The sequence below is a fragment of the Trichoderma virens genome (genome assembly GCF_000170995.1).
Source record: "Trichoderma virens Gv29-8 chromosome Unknown TRIVIscaffold_87, whole genome shotgun sequence".
Taxonomy (NCBI): Eukaryota; Fungi; Ascomycota; class Sordariomycetes; order Hypocreales; family Hypocreaceae; genus Trichoderma; species Trichoderma virens.
Genome location: NW_014013662.1, coordinates 254,099 through 280,182, shown reverse-complemented (window position 1 = coordinate 280,182; position 26,084 = coordinate 254,099). Strand labels below are relative to the sequence as shown.

Here is a 26,084-nt window from a genome sequence, read left to right as displayed (position 1 = left end):
TTTTTGGAGAGGATTTTGATTTGGTGCTTTCTGGTTTTTATGATGATGGCATGGTAATGTCGGCTCGTTTTTTTACCCTTTGGTTCTCACGTCTTCTTTTTTTTTTTCCCAAAATCTTCTTTTTTTTTAATAGACACAGGCGATGATGGCACACCAAAAAAATAAGAGAAAAACTGCTGTATACTACTATTCCGCAGAACAGAGCTCTGGAATTTAAAGGGGGGTTGGGAGGGTTCAAAGCATGCGAATAGGGGAGTCTCGGGTGAGGGGTTCTGTCTTTTATGAAATTTGGGGGAGGGGTTTTCCAATCTTTTTTTCAGGTTGTTGCTTTTTCTTTCATGGCCCCAAATGGGATATGTGTTTTAGAATGGGCAGCTTTTTTGTTGTTTTTTATACTTTCTCTCTTATTTTAATCTTTGATATGAAAGGGTAGATTACGGGACGAATCATAGCAAGACGAAGATGTTATGACGAAGCAAACGCAATTAATTTTTACTATATTAGTATTGTTCTTCGTTCACATTTCTATTTTTAATTGTTCTTTTCTTCAGTGTTTTTTTTTTTAAAGAGTCTCACTGTGATATTACTTCTGATGATGTGTTCGTCACCACGCCGCTATTGGAACTTACAGCCTCGACATCTGGAGGACCTTGTTCGAGCCAACACTCAAAGAAGAGGGGATCAGCTCTTACAGAGCGAACGGGCTTCGTGGCAGCTCCTCGCAGCGATCCGCCCTGGTGCGGCTTCACCGCAGTAGGAGGTTGCAGAGGGGTCTCGGAAGGGATCCATGGCTGGGGATACTGCAGAGTGTTAGCCGGCGTTCTTTGATGAATCTGGGGGTAGCTCTCGTCTTTTTTTTTTTCTTTTTGGCTTTGTCAGTTCTGCTTACACCTATGGGGGCCTCGGCTTCGTCTCGTAGCTCTAGAGCAAGCGTGAATGTGCATCCTGGGGGGAGCTTGGGCGCGCCTTGAGCTGCGTATGCGAGTCTTTGCAGGGCCGCTCTCAATGCTTCGTGAATGTCGGCCCAGTTGAGCTGCTCGTCGGCAACGTCCTCCACGTCTTCCTCCATGGGCTCATCGTCATCCTCCTCCTGCTGCTGTTGCTGTTGGTGTGAAGTAGGCGCATCTGTTTCCGCCTCGCCCCAAGCCGGAAAGCGGTGGACGTCGAAAACCCATCTCTCGCGAACCGCTGCTTGCGGCGCGGGAGAGTGCACGGCGAGGACGATGCGGCGGACGGCGCCCGCGCGCAGCTGGACGGCGACGGCGGCGACGGCGTCGGAGATCCAGGCGCAGAGGCCCGGGTGGCGGGACTGGCGGACGGGGAGGTTGTAGGCGCGGGCGGCGAGGAAGGATGTTTCCGGGTAGAGGCGGCGGTGGTAGAGCAGCGAGTGGATGGCGATGGTGAGGAAGGAGGTGAAGGAGGCGAGGAGGGGGTTTGCGGCGTGTTGGGGGAGGGAGTGAGAGTAGGAGTCGGCGTCTTCGGGGGGAGGAGGAGGAGGATCAGGAGGAGGAGGAGGTGAGGCTGACATTTGGGTGGTGATGGTGGGGTTTTGGTGGTTTGGAGAGTTGAATGCCAAGTTGGAGATGGGCTGTAGTTGCGTGGGTGAGTGTCATGTGATGATTTCGTCATTCAGTGAATTAGTACGGAGTATACCTACCTAGTACCTGTAGGCAGCTGCTTCTGCCTGTATCTGCTGTATTCTTGCATGTATCCAGTACCAAGGCGTTAATACAGTTCATACACTGGACGCACACTCCATAGCAGCCCTGCTAAGTCATCAATACCTGGTGGTCACTGCAAAGCCCGCTGAAGCTCACTGAAGCTCACTGAAGCTCCCCCGCCGTAGGGCTGAGCTGAGCTTCCCCAAACTCAAAAGGCAGCAGTGGCAATGACGCCTCTCAAGGCGGCAACTCTAACTTGAACTCATCCATTACACACACATATCACCACTCCTCGAAACGACACATCACCACTATATCCTCAATATCCTCGCTTCCTCCCACCCACTGCGCATCATCGAAATCCATCGCCAAATCACTATCTCCATCAGCCTCTCATCATCATGACGGACCCGGACTATCGGCCCACGCCGGTCAGCACAGACTCGGTGCTCAAGGCCATGGCCGATGCTCTGCCTACGCACCAGGCAAACGACGAGTCGTCCGACATTGCAAGTTCCTACGAGGCCGTAGCGCTGCTGGCTCACGCTTACTTTGCCTCTCTCGACTTTCGCCTGTACGGCTTCAGCGAAGACAAGTTATTGCGTAAGCTTCCTCCTCCACTCTCATCGCCCTGTATAATTCTCAGCGCCGTGCATCATACGACAAGGCTATATCACTAACCCTCTCTCTCTCACTCACAGCCGAATGCCAGACCTTGGCGCCCCGGCTCCCCCCTCAGTGGAACAATGGATTCGGCGCTCTATCATTCGTGTACAAGCACAAGCAGTCGGCCATGACGTTTGTCTTGCGCGTCGACCGCATGGGCTCAAAGGTCGAGATCAGGGCCCTCGCCGTCGGCGCCGAGACCATCCACCGAGTCGAGTATGAGATTCGAAAGGTCGTCAACTCTAGCAAACTGCCCTTGCGCATCGCTCTAGACGCCGAGGGAAAGGAGGACCGAAGTAGTCTCGTGGGGATGCTGCAGAATCTCTTTGTTTCGTCCGAAATCATCGAGACGATATTACGGGACCTGAGGGTCAATCTTGTGCAAAAGTTGATCCCAAAGCTTCAGAAGGAGGGCTATGTTGAGACGGAGGAAAACAAGATAAACGCAGAAGAGGAAGCCGAACGACGAAATCAACAACGCCGTCGCAGCTTCGAACGAGCCGAACCACTCATCCCTACCAGCTCTATATTTCCTCCCCGCCCTGGTGCGATCCCACAGGCTGCAGAGCCATTTCGACCAGAACAACCGCCACATCCATATCCGCACCCCGATATACTACCTGCTGGTGCCCCTCGGCGACCTATACCTGGCGACTTCCCCCCTCCAGGCTTTGAGGATGAGCACGAAATCAATTCTCCGCCGCGGACCATGGGGGGGCTAAGAATGCCCTTCGGCAACGTAGGACATGACGATCTCAATCCGCAAGGACTTGGACCCCACGATCCACTCAGGGGGTCGTTTGTGGGCGAAGGTCGGCCTCGACCCGGCGGCTTCTCAGGCATGCATCCCACCTTTGACGATCCGCTGTTCACGGGACGGGGTGGCTGGGGAGGCCAAGGATATGACCAAGGCTATAACTCGCAAAGGCCTCCGGGAGCTAGATATGATCCGGTCGATCCTAGTGACGGGCCCACGTATCCCCTGGGACAGAGGCCGTCTTATCCAGGGAGAAGGGGCGGCGGCAACGGAGGAGGGGGTTTTGGCTTTGGCTCTGGACCGGGTGGTTTTGGTTCAGGCGGCGGCTTTGGTCCGGGCGATATTATTTGAAATAGTGCAAGATAGGGAGCAAATTGACTGGTTGTCGGTTGATGATTCTTCTTCCTTGTTCTTGTTACACTACCGTATATTGGATGCTTTGTGCGGTGTAGGTAGTAATGAAGAACGCGACTGATTATCGCCCATTGGAGATTTGTGTCCTATCAGAAGATTGCTGGTGTGAACGTTTTACAAGTGACATTCTGTGTAAATAGTATAAAAGGCCATCTATGCCAAGCCCTTTGAATATGTAAATACTGAAATCAATACAGAATTGGTCAGTGAAATCATCTCAGATAAACGCTGGTGCTGATACAAGGCTCCTCTCTTGCACATGTTCTCTTATGCTCTCTATACTATCAAGGTATCTATCACCACCGCCTCTACCATCGTAACTTGTTTTCATATCAATCGTGATCTTGTCCTTTTTTTTTTTTTTTTTTTTGTCCTTTTATAGTGTCTGTCGCACCGCTGCCATAAAGTAGTTTTGCTTTCCATCCAAGAACAGGACCAAACCCCCTTTTCACCTCATTCGGATACTAAAAAGAAAGGAAATTCCTCCCCCCCCCCAAATCAAGCAACCTAGCTCTCTGACACGCTTGCTTCATGATACCATACGTCTCGCTAATTACGAGCTGTCCAGTGATTCTACTAGCCCGAGGCGGTAGCAACCTCGTTCAGCTTGGCCTTCTCCTCGTCTGTCAGCATGTTGTACCATTCCTGGAAGTTGGCAACGTTCTCTCGGCCGCAGCGGATGAAGAACTCGGTCAGATACTGCTGCGTCTCGTCGTCGCGCTGTCGTGAGCTCGAGTCCATGCCGAATGCCATGAGATCGGCCTTGGTGGCGCCCAAGGAGAGGTCGAGTGTGTCGTCGTCGTCCTCCCATCCCTCGTCGTCGTTGTCTTCGTCGTCGAATTCGGCGCTGGCAACGGCGGCAGATGCAGCGCTGGCGGCAGCACGGGCACCCGAGGCAGAGAGGAGCTCCTCAATCAAGACCTTGACGATCTTGAGAGTAGCGGGGATAATGGTGTACTTGTCGGGGTCTGTTGGTTTGGTTGGTGTATTAGTCTTGATGTCTTCAATTGCGTACTGGTGATACAGTCGAGCCAGCATGACCGCTGTACTGGAAATGGTGGAAACACCGCGGGACATACTCTTCTTCGCGCGAGATCGGGTCTTGATCATTCCGTCATCGGCGCCAACGATCAAATCGCCCTTGACGGACGTTTGCGCTACTCGGGGGTCGTTGAGTGAGTAGAGCTTCGACAAAGCAATCACACTACCAAATCACGTTAGCAAATTTCCTACCTAAAACGGGGACTTTACACCAAGATTTCTGCAACGGACTTTTGTCTAATCTCGTCATATCCGGCAAAGCTGACAGAGTTTTCCAGCCACTTGGCCAGAACAACTTGAAGTCCGCTCTCGCCGTTGATCTGGATCTGGCTGAGGAACTCAACCACGTCTTGCGCACCGCCCAGGGACAGTCGAGCGAAGACGAGGATAAGGGACTGAATAAAGGCAGCGGCTTGCGCGGTAGCCAGTCGGTTAGCAACGGCTTGCAGGAGCTGGGGCAGGAATGGTCCCAGACGCTCTTGTCCAGCCTTCTCGACAAGTTCAGCAGCGAGTCCTCCCACCTCGGAGGCAGCGTTGTCCTCGATGGAGGGGCCCAGGAGTCGGTCAATGATGTGCAGGCAGACTTCCAAACCGGATCGGCCGTTGGAATCGTGCCAGTTGAAGACTTGTTGGTGGTCGTGAACCAGAATCCACTTGACGGCCTCGGATCCAGGTCGCAAAACATCGCCCTCTCCAGACTCCATGAGCAGGCGGTTGAGCTTGGGGAGAGTGGCGGCCACGAAGCCCTCCGGGAGAGGCTCTGAGCCATGCTCTGTCAAAACGCCCAGCAGCTCAGTCGCAACGGTAACAAGAGGGTTGTCCTCTGTAAGGTTAGCCACATCGAATGCACCAGTCAATGTAGGCAAAATACGCGCGCACAGAGCGCCATATGAAGAGGCATCCGAGAGACTGGTGACAATATCCTCAAAGGCCTCGGTCACAAGCATCGTAACCTGGAAGTTGCTAGCTCCAAGCTTGGCCAACAAGAAGAGGAGATCCACCGATGGAATTTCACTAGTAATGACAATTTGGCTGTCCATGCCGATGGCGGCTCTGAGAGCCTCGGTCAGGGTGACAAGGAGCTCGTCAGCCTCTTCCATCTCCTCGGGGTCCTTGCTGTTCATGTAGGCTTGGATGGAGGCAATGATGGGGGTTTGGCGGTCATGGGCCACACGTCCTGAGCTGACAAGGCCTTCGATGGCCTTGATGCACGCGACCTGCACAACCTCAGACTCCTCGTTCGTGATGGAGTGGACAATAGCATCAACGAGGTTGGGTGGGGTCTGGTGTGAGCGGCCAATGATGCCACCCACCAGATATCCTCGAGCGCGCAATAGGGGCTGCTTGGCTTGGGAGATGGCAAAGTCGACAAGCTCCAGGTATGCGCTTGCAACGGCGTCAGGGATGGGCTTGTTCAAATCCTGGAAGTCGCTGACAAGCATGACGAACAGGTAGAGCGCGGCCTCCTGGCTTCTCCAGGCGGAGGGGCCCTCGCCGGGGAAGAGGCTCTTGGTGTGTCCAAACAGGCCGTCGACCGTCTTCTCATTGAACCACTCGCCCAGCTTGATGAGCAGGTCACCGGCAGCAGTGCGCGCGGTGTAGTTGGCCGTGACTGAAGTCTCCTCTGCCAGGTACAAAGAGCAGTCAAAATCCCAGAGCTCTTGCTCCTCACGAGTGACGCGAGAGTATCCGACGAGCATCTTCATAAGATCCATCATCCAGGGGACCTCGTGGCCAGAGGCGTGGGCTTGAAGGTGGCTGTCAAGTTCGGCCTGGACAGGCGGGGCGCGGAAACACTGGTTGAGGAAATCAAGCTCCTCCAAGATGAGGAGATCGAGGGTATATGGCAGGTTGTCAGAGTCTTCCAATCGAGACTGCACCTCATCGATGATGTACAGCTGCTCGTAAGCGCCCTGCATGATGCTGAGCTCTTCCCACACAGCAGTGAAGAAGGCGGTGCTCTGGGGAAGGAGAAGGTTGGGGAAGACTCTGCGAATGCGGAGGAGGGTCTTGACCACTTGCAGCTTGAGAGCAATGATGCTGTTCCAGGCGTCGGGCTGAGCACCGGAGCTAGAGTCACCCTCTGGCAGACGGCCCTTGAGCACGGCAATGAAAAAGGGGTTCCATCGTCCCAGAAGCTCCTCTGCGAACACCTTGACATCCTTGTTTTCATCCTTGACCATGTACATCAGGTCGAAGCATCCTCGGAAGACGGAAATGGCAAGGGCGCGCAACATCGGCTTTCGGTTCTCGTTGAGTGCCACCTCGGTGAGAGCTTTGGCAATGTCCTGGGCCATGGAGAAGAACTGGTCCTCGCTCAGGCTTTCGTCGACCAGGTCGCTAAGCACCCTCAGGGCTCCGTGAAGCTGAGCATCGTTACCAGTGGGAATGACGCCTAGGATGGTTGGGAGAAGGGCGGGCCATTGTTCTGGGAAATCGTGAATGGCAATCTTGCCAACAGCATAACTAAAGTAACGACGACATCGGTCAGCTTCTTGTTCTTTAAGCCCGCACGCAGACTAGCCCCGGTATGAGGATGTTGCGAAGCGCTCCCCAGGTTGTTCAATGCGGGACGCAAGATGATTGTGTAGTCCTACCTGGCTGCAATCTTGACCTTTCTGTCTTCCTCGGGGCTCAGGGCAACCTCGAGCAGGGTCTGTTTCAGAAGCTCTCTGGCCTCGTCCGAGATGGGGATATGGGGCTCATCGTCGAGCTCCTCCACGGCCCAATGCTTCTCGATGAAGAGTCGCAGAGTGCTGAGGGCAGACTGGCGAATGCCCGTGTCGATGGACGAGTGCGCACCGATGCGAGCAAGAGAAATGGGAAATGCGGGATTCGTCTCAGCCCGCCTGATCTCGATTTCGGCAGCTTGGCGGGGTGCTTGTTCGGGGAGCTGAGTGTTGGCCAGGAGCTGCGCCAGCTGGTCCTCCATGATGGGCGATGGCGATTCAAGGGAAGGGACGGGCAGATCTGGCGCGGAAGAGGGGAGAGGGAATATCGCCGGAGATTTGGTGTATTTCGTTTCCTTTTCTCTCTTCTTTCTTCTTTTTTTCCCCGTTGCTCGTTCCAAAACGCGGTTCGCCAGGAGATGCTTGCACCAAAAATTGTAGTTAGGAGGGGAGATGGTGGGGGATTGAAAACAAAAAAAGCGGGCTGGTGACTGGCAGCGCGTCCCTGGTTGGCTGGCGGGAGAATATGCGATAAGCCGATAACGAACCACTGTATTTTTTTGCTTGAGATGCGCCAAGTTTTGGCTGCGTGGTCCAGGGTAAGCCAGGCTGCAAGCACTCAAGAGAATGAGAAAAGGAGACTCTTGTGAGGCATCGAGTGTTTTAAATAAAGAGTTTAAGAAGATATTTGTGTTCCCTGCCACTCTCCTTGCATTAACTTGCTCTTTACTTCGTGATAGGGACCGCGACTAGGTGCCTGGTAGATCATTGTGAACAACTACTAGGTAACTACAAGTAATCTGTATTAAGCTGCTCCCGATGACTAGACGGAACAAACTCAAAAAGACAAATTGGCTGTTTCATTGAAACTTCCAAAGGTGCGGTGCAATGGATATTTGATATTTAATCAAATAAGCAATATTTGCAGCTAATTGTCATGAGCATTGCAGCATTCAATACTCATACTCGTCTAATTGCATCCATGTGCTTGAAAGATGGAATCAGTAGCAGCACCTGGAGTCATGTTGTAATTCAAAGAAGTATCACCAAATCTTGATGCTGCTACCCAAAAAGAATTCAAGGCAGCGAGACAAATCCATGAAAATTACCTTCTCGTCGCATCTATTCATCAGTCGAAATTGGCAATAAATAGAATTGACGGAAACCAAGCCGAACCGATCAAGATGAACCAACGTGTAAACTACAACACCAGCCGCTGCTTTACTACCTACACCAATTGAACAACGAGATGATCCTCTGCGGAAAAATAAAAGTCAACTCCTCATTCTGGTGCCTCTCAGCGTTCTAGAATTCCCAGAATTCTGCAGGCAACCACATTGCTGCAGGGCCCATATTAATCAAAAGTAATCCTCTGGCCGGATCTCGCAGGTGGCTGCTGATGCCTCCCTTGCATCACATCACATCAAAATCCTCCTCCGTGCATGGGCATGTAAGTTTGTGCGGCTGCGGCCATCCGTTCCCCCTCCTCCACAAAGGGCAAAGGAACAATCATACTACTTTGTCTTGTAATCTCAAACTAGCACCCTTAGCATCCAGCGCTATTGTTGTGCTACAGTACACATACGAGTATAATCCACAAAATAAAATAGACCTATCTGCGGTTATACATATCTTCACTTATCTCCCGCGTATCTCTTCGTCCCGAGATAGCAGATAACGAGTCAGTCGGCAGTTATCGGCATCCATTCCCACCCAGTTACCCGTTGACTCGATTAGATGGGGTAATCGATTTCTCCCCTCGTCTTCTCTTTTTGCGGGATGGCGGATCCTCCTCCACACTCTGACTAGTCCAACCCCTGTCCCGCTGCTACTGCTATCTCACTCGGACCATGGCTTTAGCTTATCGTCGACGTATCACCACCCAATCGCAGGGTATCATCGTTTTTCGGGGACCATGAGAAGGCGTTTGCGAACCAGCTGACGGGCCATGTCTTGGGTCGGAGATGGTTGGATGGGCAGAAGAATCAAAAGATGGTCCCTGCTTTGCCACATGTCTAGCACATCCCATCGCCGATAGGGGCCAAGATGGAGTCAGCATGGATCGACTATCAGCTCTTTGCAACACCCTCCAACTCCGCTTTTTTATCGCATCTACCTGGGCTTCCACTCGGTATCATCTCGTCCTGCTTGGCGCTCGCCGGATGAGGAAATCAAATAAAGCCTCTGGACTCTCCCGCCTCTGCGCCGCCACCGTTGAGTTCAAGCCTCTGACGACTCTGCGCTGCATCTCAAGGTACTCGGCCAGCAGATCTTGTGCGAGTACGGATCCTCGCATCACACGAGTGGCATCAAGGATCCCGGCTCGCGTGCCCATCAGAAGAACAGAGACTGGCTGGTGGATCATCGCCCTCGCAAAAACCCCCACAAACGACGTCTGCCACCCTCCATCCCTAGAAAAAATAATTCTGGCTCCTCACGTCATCTGTGCGTCGATCATTCCATTTGGATGTTGTACTTGTCCGATCGTTTCTTATTAATATCTTATTTTCTTTGGTTGAAAAGAACTGAAATACGCTTCATGCCCTCTTCTCGACTGCAATTGAACCTTTTCCGTTCTTGAGAGGCTCATTGCTTTGCCGACCATCAACCATGGCGTTGCGACAGAGGTTCAGAAATTTAGCTGACAAGCTGGCTGTTGAGGCCGAGCCTGGCCTGACGACTACGCAGCTGATGGTGCGGTCCTTGTTTTCTTCTTCCTCTTCGTCTCATACCTGATCCCTCTCTTTTCATCCGTCGTGATATCGCGCCAAAGAAACGAGACCACCTACACCAGACATGATGGCATGAGACAGAGCGAGACGCGGTGCTGACTCTCCTCCTAGCTAGTCAACTATGACCTGAAGCCCGTGGAGAAGGAGCGCCGGCAATGGGGTCCTTGGAACTTTGTTGCCTTTTGGATCGCCGACTCGTTCAACATCAACACGTGGATGATTTCTTCGTCCATGATCATCGCTGGGCTCTCTTGGTGGCAGGCGTGGATCTGTGTCTGGCTGGGCTACTCTATTGCCGCCTGCTTCATTGTCACCACTGGACGCATCGGAGCCACTTACCATATTGGTTTCCCCGTCATTGGCCGTGCGTCCTTTGGCATCTGGGGCAGCTTATGGCCTGTTTTTAATCGTGCTGCTATGGGTAAGTGAAACCAGTCTTGAATGTTGAGGCCACTACGATTCTTCGTCTTCTCGACCACTCTGGACCCTTGCATCTTAAACCAAATCACTAACAAACCTGTCAGCATGCATTTGGTATGGCGTTCAATCATACATTGGCGGCACTTGCGTCTATCTAATGATTCGCTCCATTTGGAAGTCTTGGGATGCTGCCAAAATGCCGGGCAATTTCGGCACCAGCGCCACCAACACCCCCGAATACGTCTCTTTCGTCATCTTCTGGGTGTGTTCTCTGCCAGCTCTGTGGTTCCCAGTACACAAGGTCCGTCACCTGTTCACCGTCAAGGCCTACTTCGTGCCCGTTGCTGGAATTGCGTTCCTCATCTGGGCCTGCGTCCGGGCTGGTGGCGTTGGCCCCATCATAAGGCAGCCCGCCACCATTCATGGGAGCGAACTGGGATGGCAATTCGTCAATGGTGTCATGTCTTCCATTGCCAACTTTGCCACGCTGGTTGTCAACGACAGTGACTTTACTCGATTTGCGCGCAAGCCTAAGGATGCCTTGTGGTCGCAGCTTTTTACCATTCCGCTGGGCTTTGCCATCACCTCCTTCATCGGAATCATCGTCTCGTCGTCGTCCACCATCATCTACGACCAGCCAATCTGGAGCCCCTTGGATCTCCTTGGTCGGTTCATCGACGATGGTGGCTCCGGCCAGAGATTCGGCGTCTTCATCATCTCTTTGGCTTTTGCTCTCGCCCAGCTGGGTACAAACATTGCGGCCAACTCCGTCTCGGCCGGAACCGACATGACTGCCCTTCTCCCGCGCTACATCAACATCCGTCGTGGATCGTACATTTGTGCTATAGTTGGTCTGGCAATGTGCCCGTATAATCTACTTAGCAGCTCCAACCAGTTCACGACCTACCTGTCTGCATACAGCGTCTTCCTCAGCTCCATCGCAGGTGTCATCGTCTCTGACTACTACCTCGTGCGAAAGGGATACTTGGATGTCAAGGAACTATACGATGGCCGCAGCACCGGACCTTACTTTTATACCTGGGGAATCCATTGGCGCGCATATGCAGCTTACATCTCGGGCATTGTAATCAACGTCGTTGGTTTCGCTGGCGCAGTCGGAACCAAAGTACCCATGGGCGCCACTTACATCTACAGACTCAACTTCTTCTGCGGCTTCATCGTCTCGCTCGGCGTGTATTGGATCCTGTGCAAGATATCTCCCATCCCTGCTACCAGCGACCGATGGATGGAGGTTGGCGGAGACTTGGACGACGATGTTCAGCCAACGGACGATAGCGGCAGCCAGGGCAGTTATGACGAGGAGAGGAATACTGGAGTCAAGGGGCAGGACAAGAAGAGTACTGTGCGTGAAATGAATTTTTAGAGGGAGATGCCTAGAAGTTTGCTGTTTTTGCTCCGTTTTAACGACCCAGCGGATATTATGTGTTTATGACGGTGGATTATTCCCCCCCTTTTTTTAGAGTAATGAAGAACGATCGTTCGTCTCCTAGATAAGGAGACTGAAGTTTTAGACCGAATACATGAGTCACACACGCATGTTTGTTGAAGTATTGTGATTTCGTTCGTAGTTCTGGTGCAGTGAATGTTTTTGTTGTAATGCTCAACGTTGGCTCAAATGACGGCCTTGCTTCCCAAGCTAAATAAGCAGGTAATAGACGACTACTATATATAATCTTACATCATATCCGATCAAAAGAAAAAAAATAAAGCTATTTTAATAAAAAATAGGGATCCTCCCTAAAATCTCGCAATGCATCAATATTCCTTTTCTCGCACTGAGATGTTCTATCTCTGCAATGGTACAAGCTATAATTCAAATGCAAACAACAACGGTAGTCAGTCAATATCATCGCCTCTTTTTAAGGCGGTCTCTTTTAGTGGAATACCACCATCTCAGTGGCGTGAGGTCGAGTGATAGCTCTTGTGCGGGTTGCCAATGCCGCCAGGCCGGAGAAGTGGCTGGTTCTCTCTGGCAATCGCCCGCTCCTCTCTTTCTTCGATATCGTCCAGATCTTCCTCGGTTTCGGCGTATCGCTCGGGATGGCCCGTAAAGGGGCCCGGCAGGCCACGCTCCCAGCCCTCGGAGTAGGTACGAGGAGCGTACGGGCGCTGTGGCGTGGCGTGATGCTCGATGGGAGACTGAGGCGCACTGCTGGCGTAGCTGTGCGCGTAGTCATCGCTGCGTCTCGCCAATTCGTAGTAGATGCCCATGGTCAGCACTGAGCCCTGCATGGCGGCCGTCAACAGGTAAATAGCCCATGTGCTCCAGCCCTCCATGCCGAGTCTCATGTACAGACTGGCGGCAAATAAAAGACCGCCCGGCGTTTGGATGAACATCATGGGGATGCTCAAACTGCCGACGTGCTTAAGATGGTACGTCATCCAAATCTGGGGAATGTACTGAATGGCGGCCAACACGGCAGCCATGACGCCGAGGAAATTAGCCCAGTAGTTGAGCTTGTTTGGCATGGCAATGGCGAAAACGCCAGTCAGAGCAATGACTACCAAGCCGTGAAGGATGCAGAGGCCACCCACGGCGACGGCCGTTTGCCATCTGGGGCTCTCTCCACCAAGCTCCTCCTGGGGGACATTGGCCTCGCGATATCGGAAGAAGATGAGGAACAATACAAGGCTGCAAGGATCGGGGGGTTAGCGCAGGCTCTCAGGGATAGACAGGGGCCAGGGGCTGTTGACATACATGGCAGTGAAGCATAGCCATTGCGTTCCGAGCTGGGCAACACCAAGCAGTCCGGCGGCACACTCAAAGGTTTCCAGCTCTTTGCAGCAGCCAATGGCTTTGCGAGAGGGCGCCACAGTCAGGATATTGGCAAAGCCAGCAGTGGCAGAGGTTGTGCCGAGGAGAACGAAGTAGGGGGATATGCCTTCGGAGGTGCCGCGAGAAATGATGCGATAGTGCTGTGGCAGATACGAGATTAAAAGACCGATGAGAATGACGCTGCAATGCATTTGTTAGAACAAAGACAAGACACAAGATGGGAGATGACGAGGTCGCGGCTCACATGGAAACTGTCAGCTCCATGTAGGAGGGCGTCTTGAGGCTCTCGCAAGTGGAGGCCATGCCCATTGTCAAGGGAGAGGCATCCATCGTGTGTGGCATCGATGGAGGAGTCGAGATGGAGATGGAGATGGAGATGATGGAGCGACGATGGCTCAGTCGTAGTGGGAGTTGGTCGATGGGTCAACGGTTGGTCGTGGTGGAGTCGCGTCCAGTCAACGGTTTGGCAAGGGAGAGGCGAGGCGAAGCTTGAAGCTGCCGCGATGTCGGATTTGTTTTGTTGGCTGTGCTTTGGTCGGGCTGGAGCCGCGAGGGGCGACGAGATGATTGCAAGACGGGCTATGCGGGATTCATGGTCGGGCAGAAGAAGGGCGGGGGGCGGCAGATTGATATTGATTGACGCCGTCAGCCGGGGGTCACGATTTCGCTTCGCTGGGAGCCTCTCTCAGGGTCAGGGCAAAGTGAGCGTAGCAGAAGTGAAGTGAGACAGGCAGAGAGAAGGTAAGGCGAATGGATGGGAGGATGGATTAGGTTGTCACCAGCCAGATGGGAGATGGAGAGCTTGTGGTGCTAATGCTGGTACCTAGCAGTGGGTGTCCATGTGCCCCGTGCAGGTACCCAATACTGCCCACGGGTGGTGCTGAAGCCTAGCACGGCGGTACCTGTACCTGGTAGCGAGTACGGGGTACGGAGCACGCCCAGCGCCTGAATCCCTTTAGCAGCAGCCCTGAGTGCTAGTGGAGGTACCTGTTTTTGGGTGGTCGGGGAGATCATTTGGGTGCCTGTATCCGCCGTCCGTTTATGGGGGGGTGGGGAGGGAGGAGGAAGAGAATACGGGTTGCTGCTATAATACTTGACCAACTATGCCAAGGTGCCAGGAACTAAGGTACTCGTAGGGAGCACCAGGTACGCGATACATGTAAGGGGGACTCGGCTGTGAATTGGATTGGGGACATGGCATGGACAGAATGAGTCAATGCGTGCGGGCGGCGCTGCGGTATGAGAGGCATCTCATAGGGATTAGACCGGCCATGGGATAGGGACATGTGCGTTGGCCCATGCCCAGCCCGCAGTTGCAGTCGGGGAGCTCATCAATCAAATCCACCAATGTACCTTAGTACTTACCTACCTACTTCAGCCGTCCGGTAGTATTTGACTGAATTGATCACGGAGATCAGAACGCCAGCTCTCTCGGCACCGCAGCTGCAGTGTCACCCTACTGTACATGTTGGTGGCTTGTACACTACAGTAGCATTGGGTTGAGCTGCTGCCTCTGAACCTCCCTCTGAACGCCCCAAGAAGCTAATGTACCCCGTATCGCGGCCACAGGGGGCGAACACCACCACTCTGCGCTAGGAGAGGGAGCCCGAACCCGTTGTTCATTGTGACTCCCATAAGTTCAGTGTAGACCACTTGCTGCAGTGGGTGAGATTCAATATTCAATCCAATATTGATGTCAATCCTAGTAAAGTACCGATAGGGGGCTGTCGGTATTATTGCCTCTAACTTGGAGGCACCAAAGCAAGTACGCGCGCAGTATGGAGTACTCAGCTGGAGACCCTCAAGGTGCTGGAATGACGTCGTCTGGTCGCGTAGGGCAGCCAATTTAGATCTGCTCAATGCACGCGTCAAAGTACAGAGTACGCGCTAGGTACCTTAGTACTGAGCTAGAGTAAGCTTTGATTTTTCGGTGCTTCCGCCTTTAGCGTCTGTCCACCATCTTTTTCCTCCCTTGCATTCATCTAGCTGATTAGACGACCATCGCCATCCTCTACTGTACAGCACGGAGTTTATCGATCATGCAGCGGTGAATGTGGACCGGCTCGAGCCTTGCCTACCGGGGCAGCAATGCCAATTCCAGTGCCAATGCTGATGACAGTGCCAATGCCAATGCCAATGCCATGGACCAGGCCCAACCTGAAGCACCGCCTCTCGCAGACCATGACGGGCAACAAGAGGCGCCCGCCATTCGCCTGCTTGCTGAGCGACTCGCCGTGAGCAAGCCCGAATTGCAAGAGAGGCCATTACCTGGCGACGGCGACGGAAGCTCTGGGACCAGCGGGAGACGCCCGGATGACAGTCTTGATGCCTGGAACCGACGCTTCTTCTCGTCTGCTCAATGGACAGCCGACGGTACCGCCATTCTCGCCCAATCGTCCGACCAGACCGTCTCATCCTTCATTCTTCCTGCAGACCTCCTGCAGCCTGCAGGAGAAGCGCGCGACTTGCACTGCCAGGCCAGCATCAAGCTCCCGGAGCCCACCCAAACTCTCGCCGCCGCGCCCTACTTCTCCCTAGCCAATCCAGCGTCGCAGATGTTTCTGGTTGGCTGTCGAGATCACCCCCTCCATCTCTACCATGCCTTTCCTCAGCCAGAGGATACGGGTGCGGGTGCGGGTGCTGTCGCCAGCCGCCCCCTCTACACCTATAAGCTTATCCGCCAGGAGTCGGAGCAGTACATCACCCCTGCGTCTCTGCTCTGGGAGTACCCTGGCACGCACTTTGTCTGCGGCTCAGCAAACCGCATCGATCTCTTCGACGTGTCCGGCCATTGCTCAGATGGCCCAACGGTCACTGTTCCCACGATTCCATCCCGGCGTCACATCTCCAAGGGTAGCGGCGTCGGCATGAAAGGCACCGTAGCCGCCTTGGCATCATCACCTCCTGCAGACGTCAACGGGCACGGATCCATCCTTGCGGCTGGCACCTGGACCCGCTGGATGGGGACGTACGATCTCCACCGCTCTGATAGAGTTGTTGCGAACTGGTCGATCGCGGATGCCGACCAAAAGGCGTTTCGTATCAGCCTGGGAGGCCAGGGCATCGTGCAGACGGCGTGGAGCCCCTGCGGGCGGTACCTTGTCGTCAACGAGCGGCAGGCTGACGGGTTACTGGTGTATGATATCCGGGGAACCGGCCAACTCTTGGCCGTGCTCAAGGGCCGCAGGTCTACCACGCAGCAGCGGCTGCACTTTGACGTCTTTCCGGGAGAGACGGGCTTTGAGGTCTGGGCTGGCACCCAGGATGGCGTGGTGGCGGTATGGGAAGGGGTTGGCATGCGGAACGATGCCATTGATCCCAGCTGGACATGGAAAGCCCATGACTCTCCCATAGGAAGCACGATTGTGCACTCCAGCGGCTCTGTTGCGGCGACTTGCTCAGGGGGCTGGGGGTATCCGCGAGAGCAGGACATGGATACAGCCTTTACAGGACCGGGTTCGACTCTTGATGGAAACCATCATCATAGTAGAATCTTTGATGAATCTTCGCTAAAGATCTGGTCTGTCGGTGGGCAGGGCGTGACGGCATGACATGCATCAAACAGGTAAATATCTTGTAAAATATACATTGTTTCGCTTTCTCTCAAACACTCCTACTCTGGTGATGGCAAAATGCAAGTCGTGTTGACAGTATGTCCATAGTGTATTATGCTAACGTTCATTGTATTCGAAACAAGCAGTATTCCAGCGCCCCTCTACTGGTCACGTCGTAATCCCCTTCCCCAGCCGTATTTAATCGGCAACAGTGTACGTATGCGCAACAAGGAATAAAAAAAAGGAACAAGCAAAAGCCAGCAGTTTCCAATACCACGCCAAGGCCAAACAAGATTAATTTGCAAGGACAGGCAGATGTGAGCATGATAGGTGAGGTTGAGAGAGTCATTCTCGCGGAATGACATTTCGTGTAGACAGGTATTTCTAGAGGTATTTCGAGGGTGGTCTTCGGATTCAAACATTACAAAAACAGTATACAGGGTGGCTGCCGCTATCACTCAGCATATACAAACGGATTTTCATTTTCTCTTTTTAGGGGGTATCAATTCTGAGCTGGTTCCTTAAACCCACGGCTGCTGGCCTCGAGACCGAGACGAGGATCTGGTCTGGGACCAGAAAGAGGCGCCATCGCCATCACCTCTTCTCCGCGGGTTGTACGGGCGGCCATCGTCTTCGGGCTCCAGCGGTGGCGGGACAAAGCTTGGCTTTGGAGCGGGCTGCGTCAGGGGAATCTCGTCCGACGCCCTGCCGTATCCGGGATCGAGAGGCACCGCCAGGCCAACCTCGCCGAGCTGCGGGGCGGGCTCGCTGGGTCTTGGGGCAATTGGAGTGAGTTCGGCCTCCTCCGCGTGGATGCCCCTTTCTTCCGTCAGGAGAGCGGTGCTTGGGGGTACCCCGCGGGGGTCGAAGTTGTCGTATTTTTCAGTTGATGGCCTGTTTCGTTTGTCATGGTTAGTCTCTTGGCATCTTTGTGAAAGCAATGGTGCGTGTGACTCCTTACGCGATGTATTGAGAGGGCGTGGCCGTCTTCTTTTTGCGGAGGAACCAGAATATCAGGCCAGCGATGAGAACAAGACCGGCGAGACCACCGATCACGCCTCCGGCTATGGGTCCGGCCTTTGAGCTGCCGCTGGAAGTCGGCGCCGAGGGGTCAGGGGCTGAGGTTGAGGTGGAAGTTGAGGTTCCGGTTGCGGTTGAGTCGGTTGAAGTAGCCGTGTCTGTCTCTGAGTTGTCGGATGTGCCCTTGGTCTTGGTTGCGCGACTGCTTGTGCCGGTGGTCTTGGAAGAGGACTTGGTTCCGGTCCGCGATCCAATCGTCGTCGGCGTGGAAAGAATCGTGGGCGTCTCCGTCAGCTGGACAGTGACGTGGTCAAAGTCCAGAGGCAGACGACTAATCGCCGTGGTGGCCACCGTTGTCGCCAGACGCGAGGACGCGCCGCATCCAAACTGGAAGAAGCCGCCGTCGAACTGGTTCTGGTAGCACACATCGGCGCCGGAGCAAGTGAAGACGTAAGGGTTGAGCTCCGTCTGCGGCGGGCTGTTGACATCGACACAGCCTGTGAAGATGCCCCCCGTGCAAGGGCCGCCGTCCGGACAGCAGCCGATGGCCTTGTTGTCGACGTCGACGGCGCAGTGCGAGCCGGCCAGGCACGTGGCTGGGAAGTTGGGATCGCCCCCTATAAATCCGCAGATGGTGTTGAAGTCTCGTTGCAGCAGCTGGTCCGGCATTGATCTGAACGAGGGCGAGCGCGGCGCTGGCGTTGGGGCGATGGGCCACGGCACCACATTGAGCTCGCGCACGGCGATTGTCTTTGTTTCTCGGGGCAGCGCATGGCTGGATGCGATCTGGAGGAGGGTCGAGGAGACGACGAGGGCTGTGAGTGAGGAGGATCGCGGCGGAGGGGCCACGATCATCTTGTTGGTGGTGCGAGCTGGGCGCAAGGAAGAAGCACGACGACAGAGCAGACGAGAGGAGAAAACAAAACAAAGCAGACCAGAGGGAAATGACGTGTGCGAGGGAAGAAGAAGCTGCAGATGTACGGAGTAATAGACTAGGTGTTTGGCAGATGCAAATTGTGAGGTGAGGTAGCACTGGCGCTACTCGGTGCTTTTGCTCGGTAGTGTGCCTTGTTCGTATTGACCCCTGCAAGGCCCAACTGGCATACATTAGTCGAGCAATGCGACCAATGGAGGGTGCAGCGGGACGATTGAATCTTGCGTGGAGGGTGGATTGATGGTATAAATAGGCATTGGAGGCTTTTGGTGGTATATAAACAAACAAAGGGCTGTGTGTGTGGCCATTGTCGAGCATGTGAGTGAGTGAGTGAGTGAGTGAGAGGGTTGTGAATAAAATAATGAATGAGGTGCTGTATCAATACGAGAACAGCATTGTCTTGCGGGAGCTCTCACTTTTGAGGCGGCTGCATGTTTTAGCGGTAGCCGCTTCAGGTCCGTCTCCCTGCATCGCTACTAGAAGGGCGAAAAGAGCATCCAATTTGAATTGTTTGTACTTTGTATACAGAGCAATCTGACACAGACTCCAAGGTCCATGCGCTCTCAAATACACTAAGCGGTACACGAACCCGTGGTGTTTTTCTTGTTTGTTTGCCTGAGTCAAGCCCCCTTGATTTCGCGGCTACCGATTGGTGGCCCTGATTGGCAACGGCCCGGACCAGCTAAACCAAGCTCAGTAGCTGGGGGCAACGGGCAATAAGAGAGATGGATGCAGTGATCTTTATTATACACGCAGGGTAGCGCGGGTACAAGGTAAAAAAAAGTTACGAGTTGAGTGGGCGGCGAGGTGGTTACAGGTACTCTTACTGTACTCTACTCCGTATCTCTCTGGTGCTAAGTTGTGTGGATTTAGTTCAATGGCATGAAACGTTAAAGAGTTCCATGACGGGTGCATGCCATTCGAGCGTTTAAAAAAGAAACAGTGCGTCGTGGCAGCCATGAGCGTGAAACGCATGCAAAGGCACTGGGGAAGCGAAGCACGTTGGGCCAAAGGTTCAGAGGCAATTCGGCATCCGGTCTCCGGTCTCAGAGTAATCTGGAGATGCCGCATTTCGAGATGCTGTAAAAGCCCGCATGTGTCTCGAACACTGCCTCCCGAGACTTCTAAAACCAGCTTGTGTCCATCATCATCAGCGATGGCGCAGCATTAGTAGGTAGTGATGGGCTGCTCTTCTCCCTGCTGCAAGTTGGGTCCTATTGCGGACTAAGGCGATTTCCACGGATCTCATAGTGAGATTGGTGTGAGTCCAAGTCTGCAGATGAGATGACGTACTGTCCAGAGCAGTGGAGTTTTGCATCTTTCCCATTCGAGAGCTTCTCCAACAATTGGGATTGATTTGCTTTTAATTTTCAGCATCAATTACCACAAAGAGAAAGAGAACCTTGGAAAAAAGAAAATAAAGAAAGAGGCGCTACAGGGGTCGTGGCTGAAACGACACCAATGGAAAGCCAGTAGCATGGCAGCGGCAGCTCTTCTCATTGGCATGTGCGAGTGGGCGTTGCGACACTTGACCTCTACTGCCTAAGTTTTAGGGGACCAGCGACCCGTAATAGCGGCCTTAGCAGCAGCTGCTGTGGGCGGAGTACTTATGAGATACCTCTGCCAGTATAGTTGGAATGGCCCCGAATGTTGTGGCATAGTGTACTCCGCAGTGATACCTTTGTTTGTTCACCAGTGGCACCTGCGTGGAGCAAGTCTTCTCCTCGTACCGCAACGCAGCTGCAATCGACAGTCACCTGCGCCACGCACAGGCCACGCCGCGCTAGATTGACGTCGCTAGTAAGAGACCTGCAGCTTCCCCATCTCGACAGCTCCATATCTACTGCCTCGCATCACGTCTCAACCTCGTCTGGTGTCCCTCTCTCAGGCTTCTTTTCTCTTTTCTCGGGGCTGGGACTCACTCATCTCTCTTTTTTGTTCTCATCTGGCATCTCTTCTGACTTCAGTTCTGCTCTTCTTGCTCACAACCAGTGGATTGGAGATTGACGCCATCATCATCGTCGTCATCGTCGCAACACAAGATGCCCATCCGTGTCAAGCTCAAGCCCACGCCGGTGCGCGAGGGCAGTCCCTTCTCCGCCCGATATGATTATATCGAGCCCCCTTACATTGGCCCGGACGACTCGTTCCGCCTGGTCGTCAAGAAGCTGTCCCAGTACATAACCGAGGCCATCGAGCTCCCAAGCACCTTTGACCAGCTGCGCACGACTTCGGCCGGCACCGCTCTCCGCCTCTTGGTTGACCATCTGAGCGATACCTGTGCCAACCCGGCCATCGTCAATGCTCTTTTGTAGGTTCTCTTCAAGCCCAATTCCGACCTCCCATGCATGCTTGACTTATCACCTATCGCTAGGGCGCTCAAATGGCACTATGCCTTGGATCGTGACAACCAGGGCCTCGGCGAGGCTCGTTCCAATGCCTGTGAGATTGTAGCCTGGAGATTCCTGACCCACCACTCGGAGCGCGAGGCTGTGACTTTTTGCCTCTACGAGATCCCTGACCGTAAGAAGGCAAAGGCTCAGCGGCAGCAGCAGCCTGGTCAGATCCTCGGGTCAGATCCCGAAGCTGGCGAGGGCACTCCCTTGATTCCTCGCGTGCTGGCTTCCTTTGACGGCTCGGATCCTCACCCTCCCGTTGGAAGCTCGTCCAAGAAAATCCAGCTTCTATCGTCTCTTTCCCGTTTGACTAATCTCAGCATGGATGACGACGACGACGATGAAGATGATGATGACCCAACAGCCGCCTTTGAAGGCTTGAATGCTCTTGAAATTGCTGCCATTGCCAACGCCAAGAGATTTCTTAGCCAGCACGTCGTGCAAAAGATCATCTCGGGCATATGGAATGGTGATATCGTTTTCTGGGATTCCATGTCCCTCAATTCGACAAAGCACCCACACTTCTATAACCCATTCACGTCGGATCCCTACTCCCGACTTCGTGTGCCCAAGTATCTAAAGTGCTGGGAAGTCTTGTTCTTCAGCGTCTTCATGTGCCTGTATTACTCTGTTCTCATCGTGCGGGACGAGAGCCGCTTGACCGGCCCCGAAATCGCCTTGTTCTTCTGGATTGCTGCCTTCCTTTACGATGAATTGAGTGAATGGATTGATGCTGGAGCCATCTTTTACGCAACGGATATCTGGAATTTGTTTGACATGATTATGATTCTCATTGGCACCATCTTTGCTGTATTGAGTGAGTGCCGTCTCTCTTGCGCGCAAACAGACACTGAAATGCTAATCATGACCAAGGAATTATTGGTATCATGCGCGAGGACTTGCGCCTAAACGACCTGGCGTTTGATGTGCTGGCCCTGGAGGCTCTCTTTATGATCCCCCGTATTTGCTCCATCCTCAGTCTGAGCCCCTACTGGGGCACCCTCATTCCCTGCCTCAAGGAGATGGGCAAAGACTTTATCAAATTCATGGTGCTTGTCATTATTGTCTACCTTGGCTTCCTAACCACCTTTTCTCTCGTTGGCAGAGACATCTTTAGCCTTGGCAAGATGACGGGCATCTTGACCAAGATCTTTTACGGCTCAAGCTATGTGGGATTCGAAATCATGGACCAGATTGATCCGATCTTCGGACCCCCCTTGATGATCATCTTCATCACTCTGTCTTCGTTCCTCCTCATGGGCTCGCTCACCGGTATGCTCTCCAACAGCTTTTCGCGTGTCATTACCCACGCCAAGGAGGAATATCTCTACGTGTACAGCGTTTACGTGCTGGAGGCCTCAACCAGCAACCGCCTGACACACTTTTACCCCCCCTTCAACCTTCTTTCCTTGTTTCTTTTCCGCCCTTGGCGATACATTCTCCCGAGGTCCCAATACCGCGCAGGTAGGATCTGGCTTCTCAAGGTGACCCACGCGCCCATTGTTGCCGTAATCAAGTTTTACGAGTATCTCAAGTACAAGGGGGATGACGATGATGAGTTTCGCGGCTTCAAGGGCCCAAGAGAGCCTAAGGGGAGACGCCGCAGGTCAGAGGCTGGCCGACCATCATCATCCGCTGGCCGCCCGCCCGTTTCATCTCTTAGATCTGCGATGAAATTGCGTCCGTCTAGTCGGAATCGAGGAGAGGACGATGTGGATGCGCCGTCGTCGGTTGAAGTTCAGATTTTGGAGCTGCAGCAGAAGATTGACCAGCTGACGTCGATTGTTATCTCGATGAGGGAAAGCCAAATCGCCAATGACAAGAACGAAGCTGATAATAACAATGATGCCTAAGTATTAATCGCCGACCGTGGGCTGAGCAGAGCAAGGCATGAAGGAATGGATCTGTATATTTATGAAGATTGAATATTGTTAAGGATTGGCTGCGCATACGACATATGAAACAAGGTTTATTCAGACCTTTGGCTTGTTATTCTTTGCATGGTGGCTAGGATCGTTAATGCTCGAGGGAATGGTGGAATGGCGGAGTGGTGGACGTTTATTACTAGCAGCAAGCATCATTCATTGTTCTTCAGTTGTGTAAGCATCGCTATATACACAACCCTTCATAACCTTCTATTTACATCTGTGTGTAGCTTTGTAAACTCCTCCAAAGATTACATCTCGCTATCTGATCAGGCGGCACAGGTTCCATGGCGGTATTGTTCGTCTGCAGCCTAATGCGCTGGCCCGTTCCTTGGCCCCAGGGATCCCAGTTCGGCGCCGAATGATACTTGGCCGCGTTCGGATTCAGCTTCGTCACAAAACTTAGGAAGTAGTGCATCGTGACGGGGACAATTGCAGCGTTGGTCGTGAAGTAGGATGCTGCTGGTGTGTCTGAGTATCCAGGCCCAAAAACGGCGCTCGTTTCGAATGTGTGGGGGACGCCGAGGCCGTTGGCGACGTTATCCGGATCCAAGACGTTGTAGTGGTAGTTCCAGACGCGGCGAGGGTCAAAGTACCGGGCTACGGAGGCGGCGACGGTGTTTCCAGGACAAGTAAAGGTGGATTCTCCATAAGCTGCTTCTGCGGAAGGGAAGTAGGCTGCGTGCTTGGGCATGGGCGGCTCGAGAGGGTAGGCGTGGGAAATACTTTTCAGTTGGGAGTCTTGTAAGTAGGGGTAGTTGTTTTTAAGAAATGTCTCAACTTGGGAGGGGTTTGTGGCGTTGAAGGCGAAGTATGTGCCTTCGTTGGTGTCGTCACCGACGAGGACTGGGACGCGGATGAAGTTGCCGCGCTCAAAGTGGTTGTACAGGTGGTCTGTGATGAGGTCTCCGTCGATTACGGGGAGCCAATACCATAGCGGTAGAGGATTGTCGCTTGCTGCTCCGACAAAGGGCTCTTTGGGGCTGGCATTCAACAGCGCTTGAGTGTCTAAGCCGCGGAGACAGTCGAGGGATGAGCAGTTTGCGTTGGAGAGGATCTGGCGATACTGAAACTCCATGTCTGCAACGGTTCTGAGGGTTGGCCAGAAGGGACTCTCGGGGATTGCACCGACGAAGAGCTGGTTGTCCTTTTTGGCTGCGTAGGCTGTGAGGTGGTGTGTTACGGAGCCTCCGCCTGCGGAAGCGCCTTGGATGACGACGTGTTTTGGGTTGCCGCCGAACTGGTTCGTTAGTATGTTGCGGGTTGAAGATGATGGACTTGTATGGGAGTGATACACACCTTCTTAATGTTCTTCTGTACCCAGTGTAGAAGCTTCCTCTGGTCGAGTAGCCCTGCGTTGAGATCGCCATCTTGTCTCACATGCTCACTAGCAAGGAAGCCGAAAGCGCCCACGCGGTAGTTGAAGTTGACAAAGATGAGGCCATCGCCAGACTGCTTGATGACTTCGGTGCCGTTGTAGTTGGAATTGGAGTTTTGTGCGTAGCCGCCGCCTTGGATGTATACCCAGACGGGGAGATTGGAGCTGGGTGTTGCTGCAGAAGGCTTGTAGACGTTGACGAAGAGGCAGTCTTCTGCGTTGTTTGCATCTGCTGTTTGGCTGACGGCTACGCATATGGGGCCAAACTGCTGTGAGTGTTAATTAACTTTTCAAGATATCCTTGTGAAGACCATGTAGTAGTTTGACAGACCTTGGAGGCATCTTGGATGGACTCCTCGGGGGTTGGATCTTGCGGTGCGCGGAACCTGAGATTTCCCAGAGGAGCCTGGGCGAATCTCATGCCTAGGAATTGATCTACTCCTGCATCTAGCCTGACGCCACGGTATTTGGCGTATCCTAGGTCGACGATGGGAGAGGATACGCTGGTGTCGTCAGATCGCTGGTGAATTGCGGCGGCATGGGCGAGTGGCGGCGCGGAAGTGAACTGTAAGAGGAGCCACTTGAATGAAACCATGGTTGCTGCTGTAAATTGTGAGAGCTAGAAGCTCTGATCATGGAGAAGGAATGCCGATTTTACGGCGTCAATAATCTCCATTTGGTAACTTGCCTTTTATAGAAGTCTTGGGTTCTGCAAAGATGGACTAATCTCGATGCATGAATCTACCCCTCACTTTGCAATGGGTATTCAACTCGTATTTGATGCAACATTGCATCTGGGTATCACCGACCTTGGCTTGGAGTTGTCCGGCTGTTTGACTGAACCCCACACTGTTGATCGCCCCGGCTGCATGGCTAGGGTGCTGGAGCGAGTTCCCGATAGGGCCGCTCGAAGGGCATCTGCAGGTCCGGTTCAATATCCGACGGGATGAACGGGGGGGGGGTTTGATCTTGTGATTTCGTTGTTGAAGTGCCGATGTAAGACAGATTTGGCCCTTGATTAGTTATTTCTTCGGAGAGTAGAAGGATGAATACTCTGACTTGAATCTATTGCTTAGTATGATCCTAGATGCTCTATCTGATGTAAAATTGAATACTGCGTACTCTCTCCATCTCTTGGACGCATCAAAGAGTGTGTGTGGAGCGGAGAGAAGCACAAACCAAGGTATTCCGTGTTTGACACGGGATGGCGGGTAAAACCCGTACCTTGGGGCGGCTAATCCGAGACATGTCGACGTAACCACTCTTAAGGTTTAAAAAGGATTCGAGCTGTGAGACATTGAGTGAATGGGAGTATCGGTATGCGGATACTCGTCGGAAGTGGCCTCCTGTATAACTGCGGCTTACCCCGAATACCACAATGCATAATGCATTGTGGAATATTAACGATAGACCTCAAGTTTTTGAAGCTGAGGATATGACGAGCGGTAACGGAGTTTACCCAAGACTAATTGCGCAACTGTACAGTATTGACTCTTGATTTACTACTCGGCGATTTGGTGGTAGTTGGCCGTGCATGACGATGCCACATACCGCCCGTATCGGCTGCCACAGCCACGAACGTGTGCTGAAATTTGAACATGTCTCACCTTGTCTCACATCTCTCACTCCTATTGTCTACATGGACGATATAAGAGGAGCCCGCTCGCTAATCAATAGCTTGGAATACGGCGCAGTTCAAACTTTACAATAGTTTGAGTTA

The 26,084-nt window shown here is 53.1% G+C and overlaps 9 protein-coding genes across 9 annotated transcripts; 4 read left to right on the top strand and 5 right to left on the bottom strand.

Annotated features, from left to right (window-relative positions):
• Positions 1-86: 86 nt before the first annotated feature.
• TRIVIDRAFT_194423 (uncharacterized protein) lies at positions 87-1,528 on the bottom strand (the record flags this gene model as incomplete). Its single annotated transcript, XM_014096640.1, has 3 exons — positions 87-95; positions 630-800; positions 890-1,528. The coding sequence occupies 3 exons, from the start codon at positions 1,526-1,528 to the stop codon at positions 87-89; spliced, it is 819 nt and encodes a 272-aa protein (XP_013952115.1).
• Positions 1,529-2,089: 561 nt separating this feature from the next.
• TRIVIDRAFT_135911 (uncharacterized protein) lies at positions 2,090-3,435 on the top strand (the record flags this gene model as incomplete). Its single annotated transcript, XM_014096639.2, has 2 exons — positions 2,090-2,264; positions 2,363-3,435. Coding segments are annotated over 2 exons (1,248 nt in total), but the record flags the coding sequence as incomplete, so codon positions are not given.
• Positions 3,436-3,868: 433 nt separating this feature from the next.
• Positions 3,869-7,471, bottom strand: TRIVIDRAFT_210243 (uncharacterized protein; the record flags this gene model as incomplete). The annotated part of the gene is made up of 4 exons (XM_014096638.1): positions 3,869-4,466; positions 4,578-4,702; positions 4,771-7,005; positions 7,137-7,471. The coding sequence occupies 4 exons, from the start codon at positions 7,469-7,471 to the stop codon at positions 4,075-4,077; spliced, it is 3,087 nt and encodes a 1,028-aa protein (XP_013952113.1).
• A 2,347-nt stretch (positions 7,472-9,818) lies between these two features.
• On the top strand, positions 9,819-11,744 carry TRIVIDRAFT_57833 (uncharacterized protein; the record flags this gene model as incomplete). Its single annotated transcript, XM_014096637.1, has 3 exons — positions 9,819-9,902; positions 10,052-10,361; positions 10,465-11,744. 3 exons carry the CDS (start codon positions 9,819-9,821, stop codon positions 11,742-11,744), a joined length of 1,674 nt encoding a protein of 557 aa, XP_013952112.1.
• A 530-nt stretch (positions 11,745-12,274) lies between these two features.
• Positions 12,275-13,466, bottom strand: TRIVIDRAFT_44893 (uncharacterized protein; the record flags this gene model as incomplete). The annotated part of the gene is made up of 3 exons (XM_014096636.1): positions 12,275-13,013; positions 13,080-13,337; positions 13,402-13,466. The coding sequence occupies 3 exons, from the start codon at positions 13,464-13,466 to the stop codon at positions 12,275-12,277; spliced, it is 1,062 nt and encodes a 353-aa protein (XP_013952111.1).
• Positions 13,467-15,245: 1,779 nt separating this feature from the next.
• On the top strand, positions 15,246-16,708 carry TRIVIDRAFT_194418 (uncharacterized protein; the record flags this gene model as incomplete). Its single annotated transcript, XM_014096635.1, has 2 exons — positions 15,246-15,391; positions 15,478-16,708. 2 exons carry the CDS (start codon positions 15,246-15,248, stop codon positions 16,706-16,708), a joined length of 1,377 nt encoding a protein of 458 aa, XP_013952110.1.
• Positions 16,709-17,232: 524 nt separating this feature from the next.
• TRIVIDRAFT_44863 (uncharacterized protein) lies at positions 17,233-18,586 on the bottom strand (the record flags this gene model as incomplete). Its single annotated transcript, XM_014096634.1, has 2 exons — positions 17,233-17,638; positions 17,673-18,586. The coding sequence occupies 2 exons, from the start codon at positions 18,584-18,586 to the stop codon at positions 17,233-17,235; spliced, it is 1,320 nt and encodes a 439-aa protein (XP_013952109.1).
• A 2,121-nt stretch (positions 18,587-20,707) lies between these two features.
• On the top strand, positions 20,708-22,914 carry TRIVIDRAFT_114237 (uncharacterized protein; the record flags this gene model as incomplete). The annotated part of the gene is made up of 3 exons (XM_014096633.2): positions 20,708-20,976; positions 21,040-21,878; positions 21,935-22,914. The coding sequence occupies 3 exons, from the start codon at positions 20,708-20,710 to the stop codon at positions 22,912-22,914; spliced, it is 2,088 nt and encodes a 695-aa protein (XP_013952108.1).
• A 286-nt stretch (positions 22,915-23,200) lies between these two features.
• On the bottom strand, positions 23,201-24,959 carry TRIVIDRAFT_44633 (uncharacterized protein; the record flags this gene model as incomplete). Its single annotated transcript, XM_014096632.1, has 3 exons — positions 23,201-24,226; positions 24,286-24,630; positions 24,696-24,959. 3 exons carry the CDS (start codon positions 24,957-24,959, stop codon positions 23,201-23,203), a joined length of 1,635 nt encoding a protein of 544 aa, XP_013952107.1.
• Positions 24,960-26,084: the final 1,125 nt, after the last annotated feature.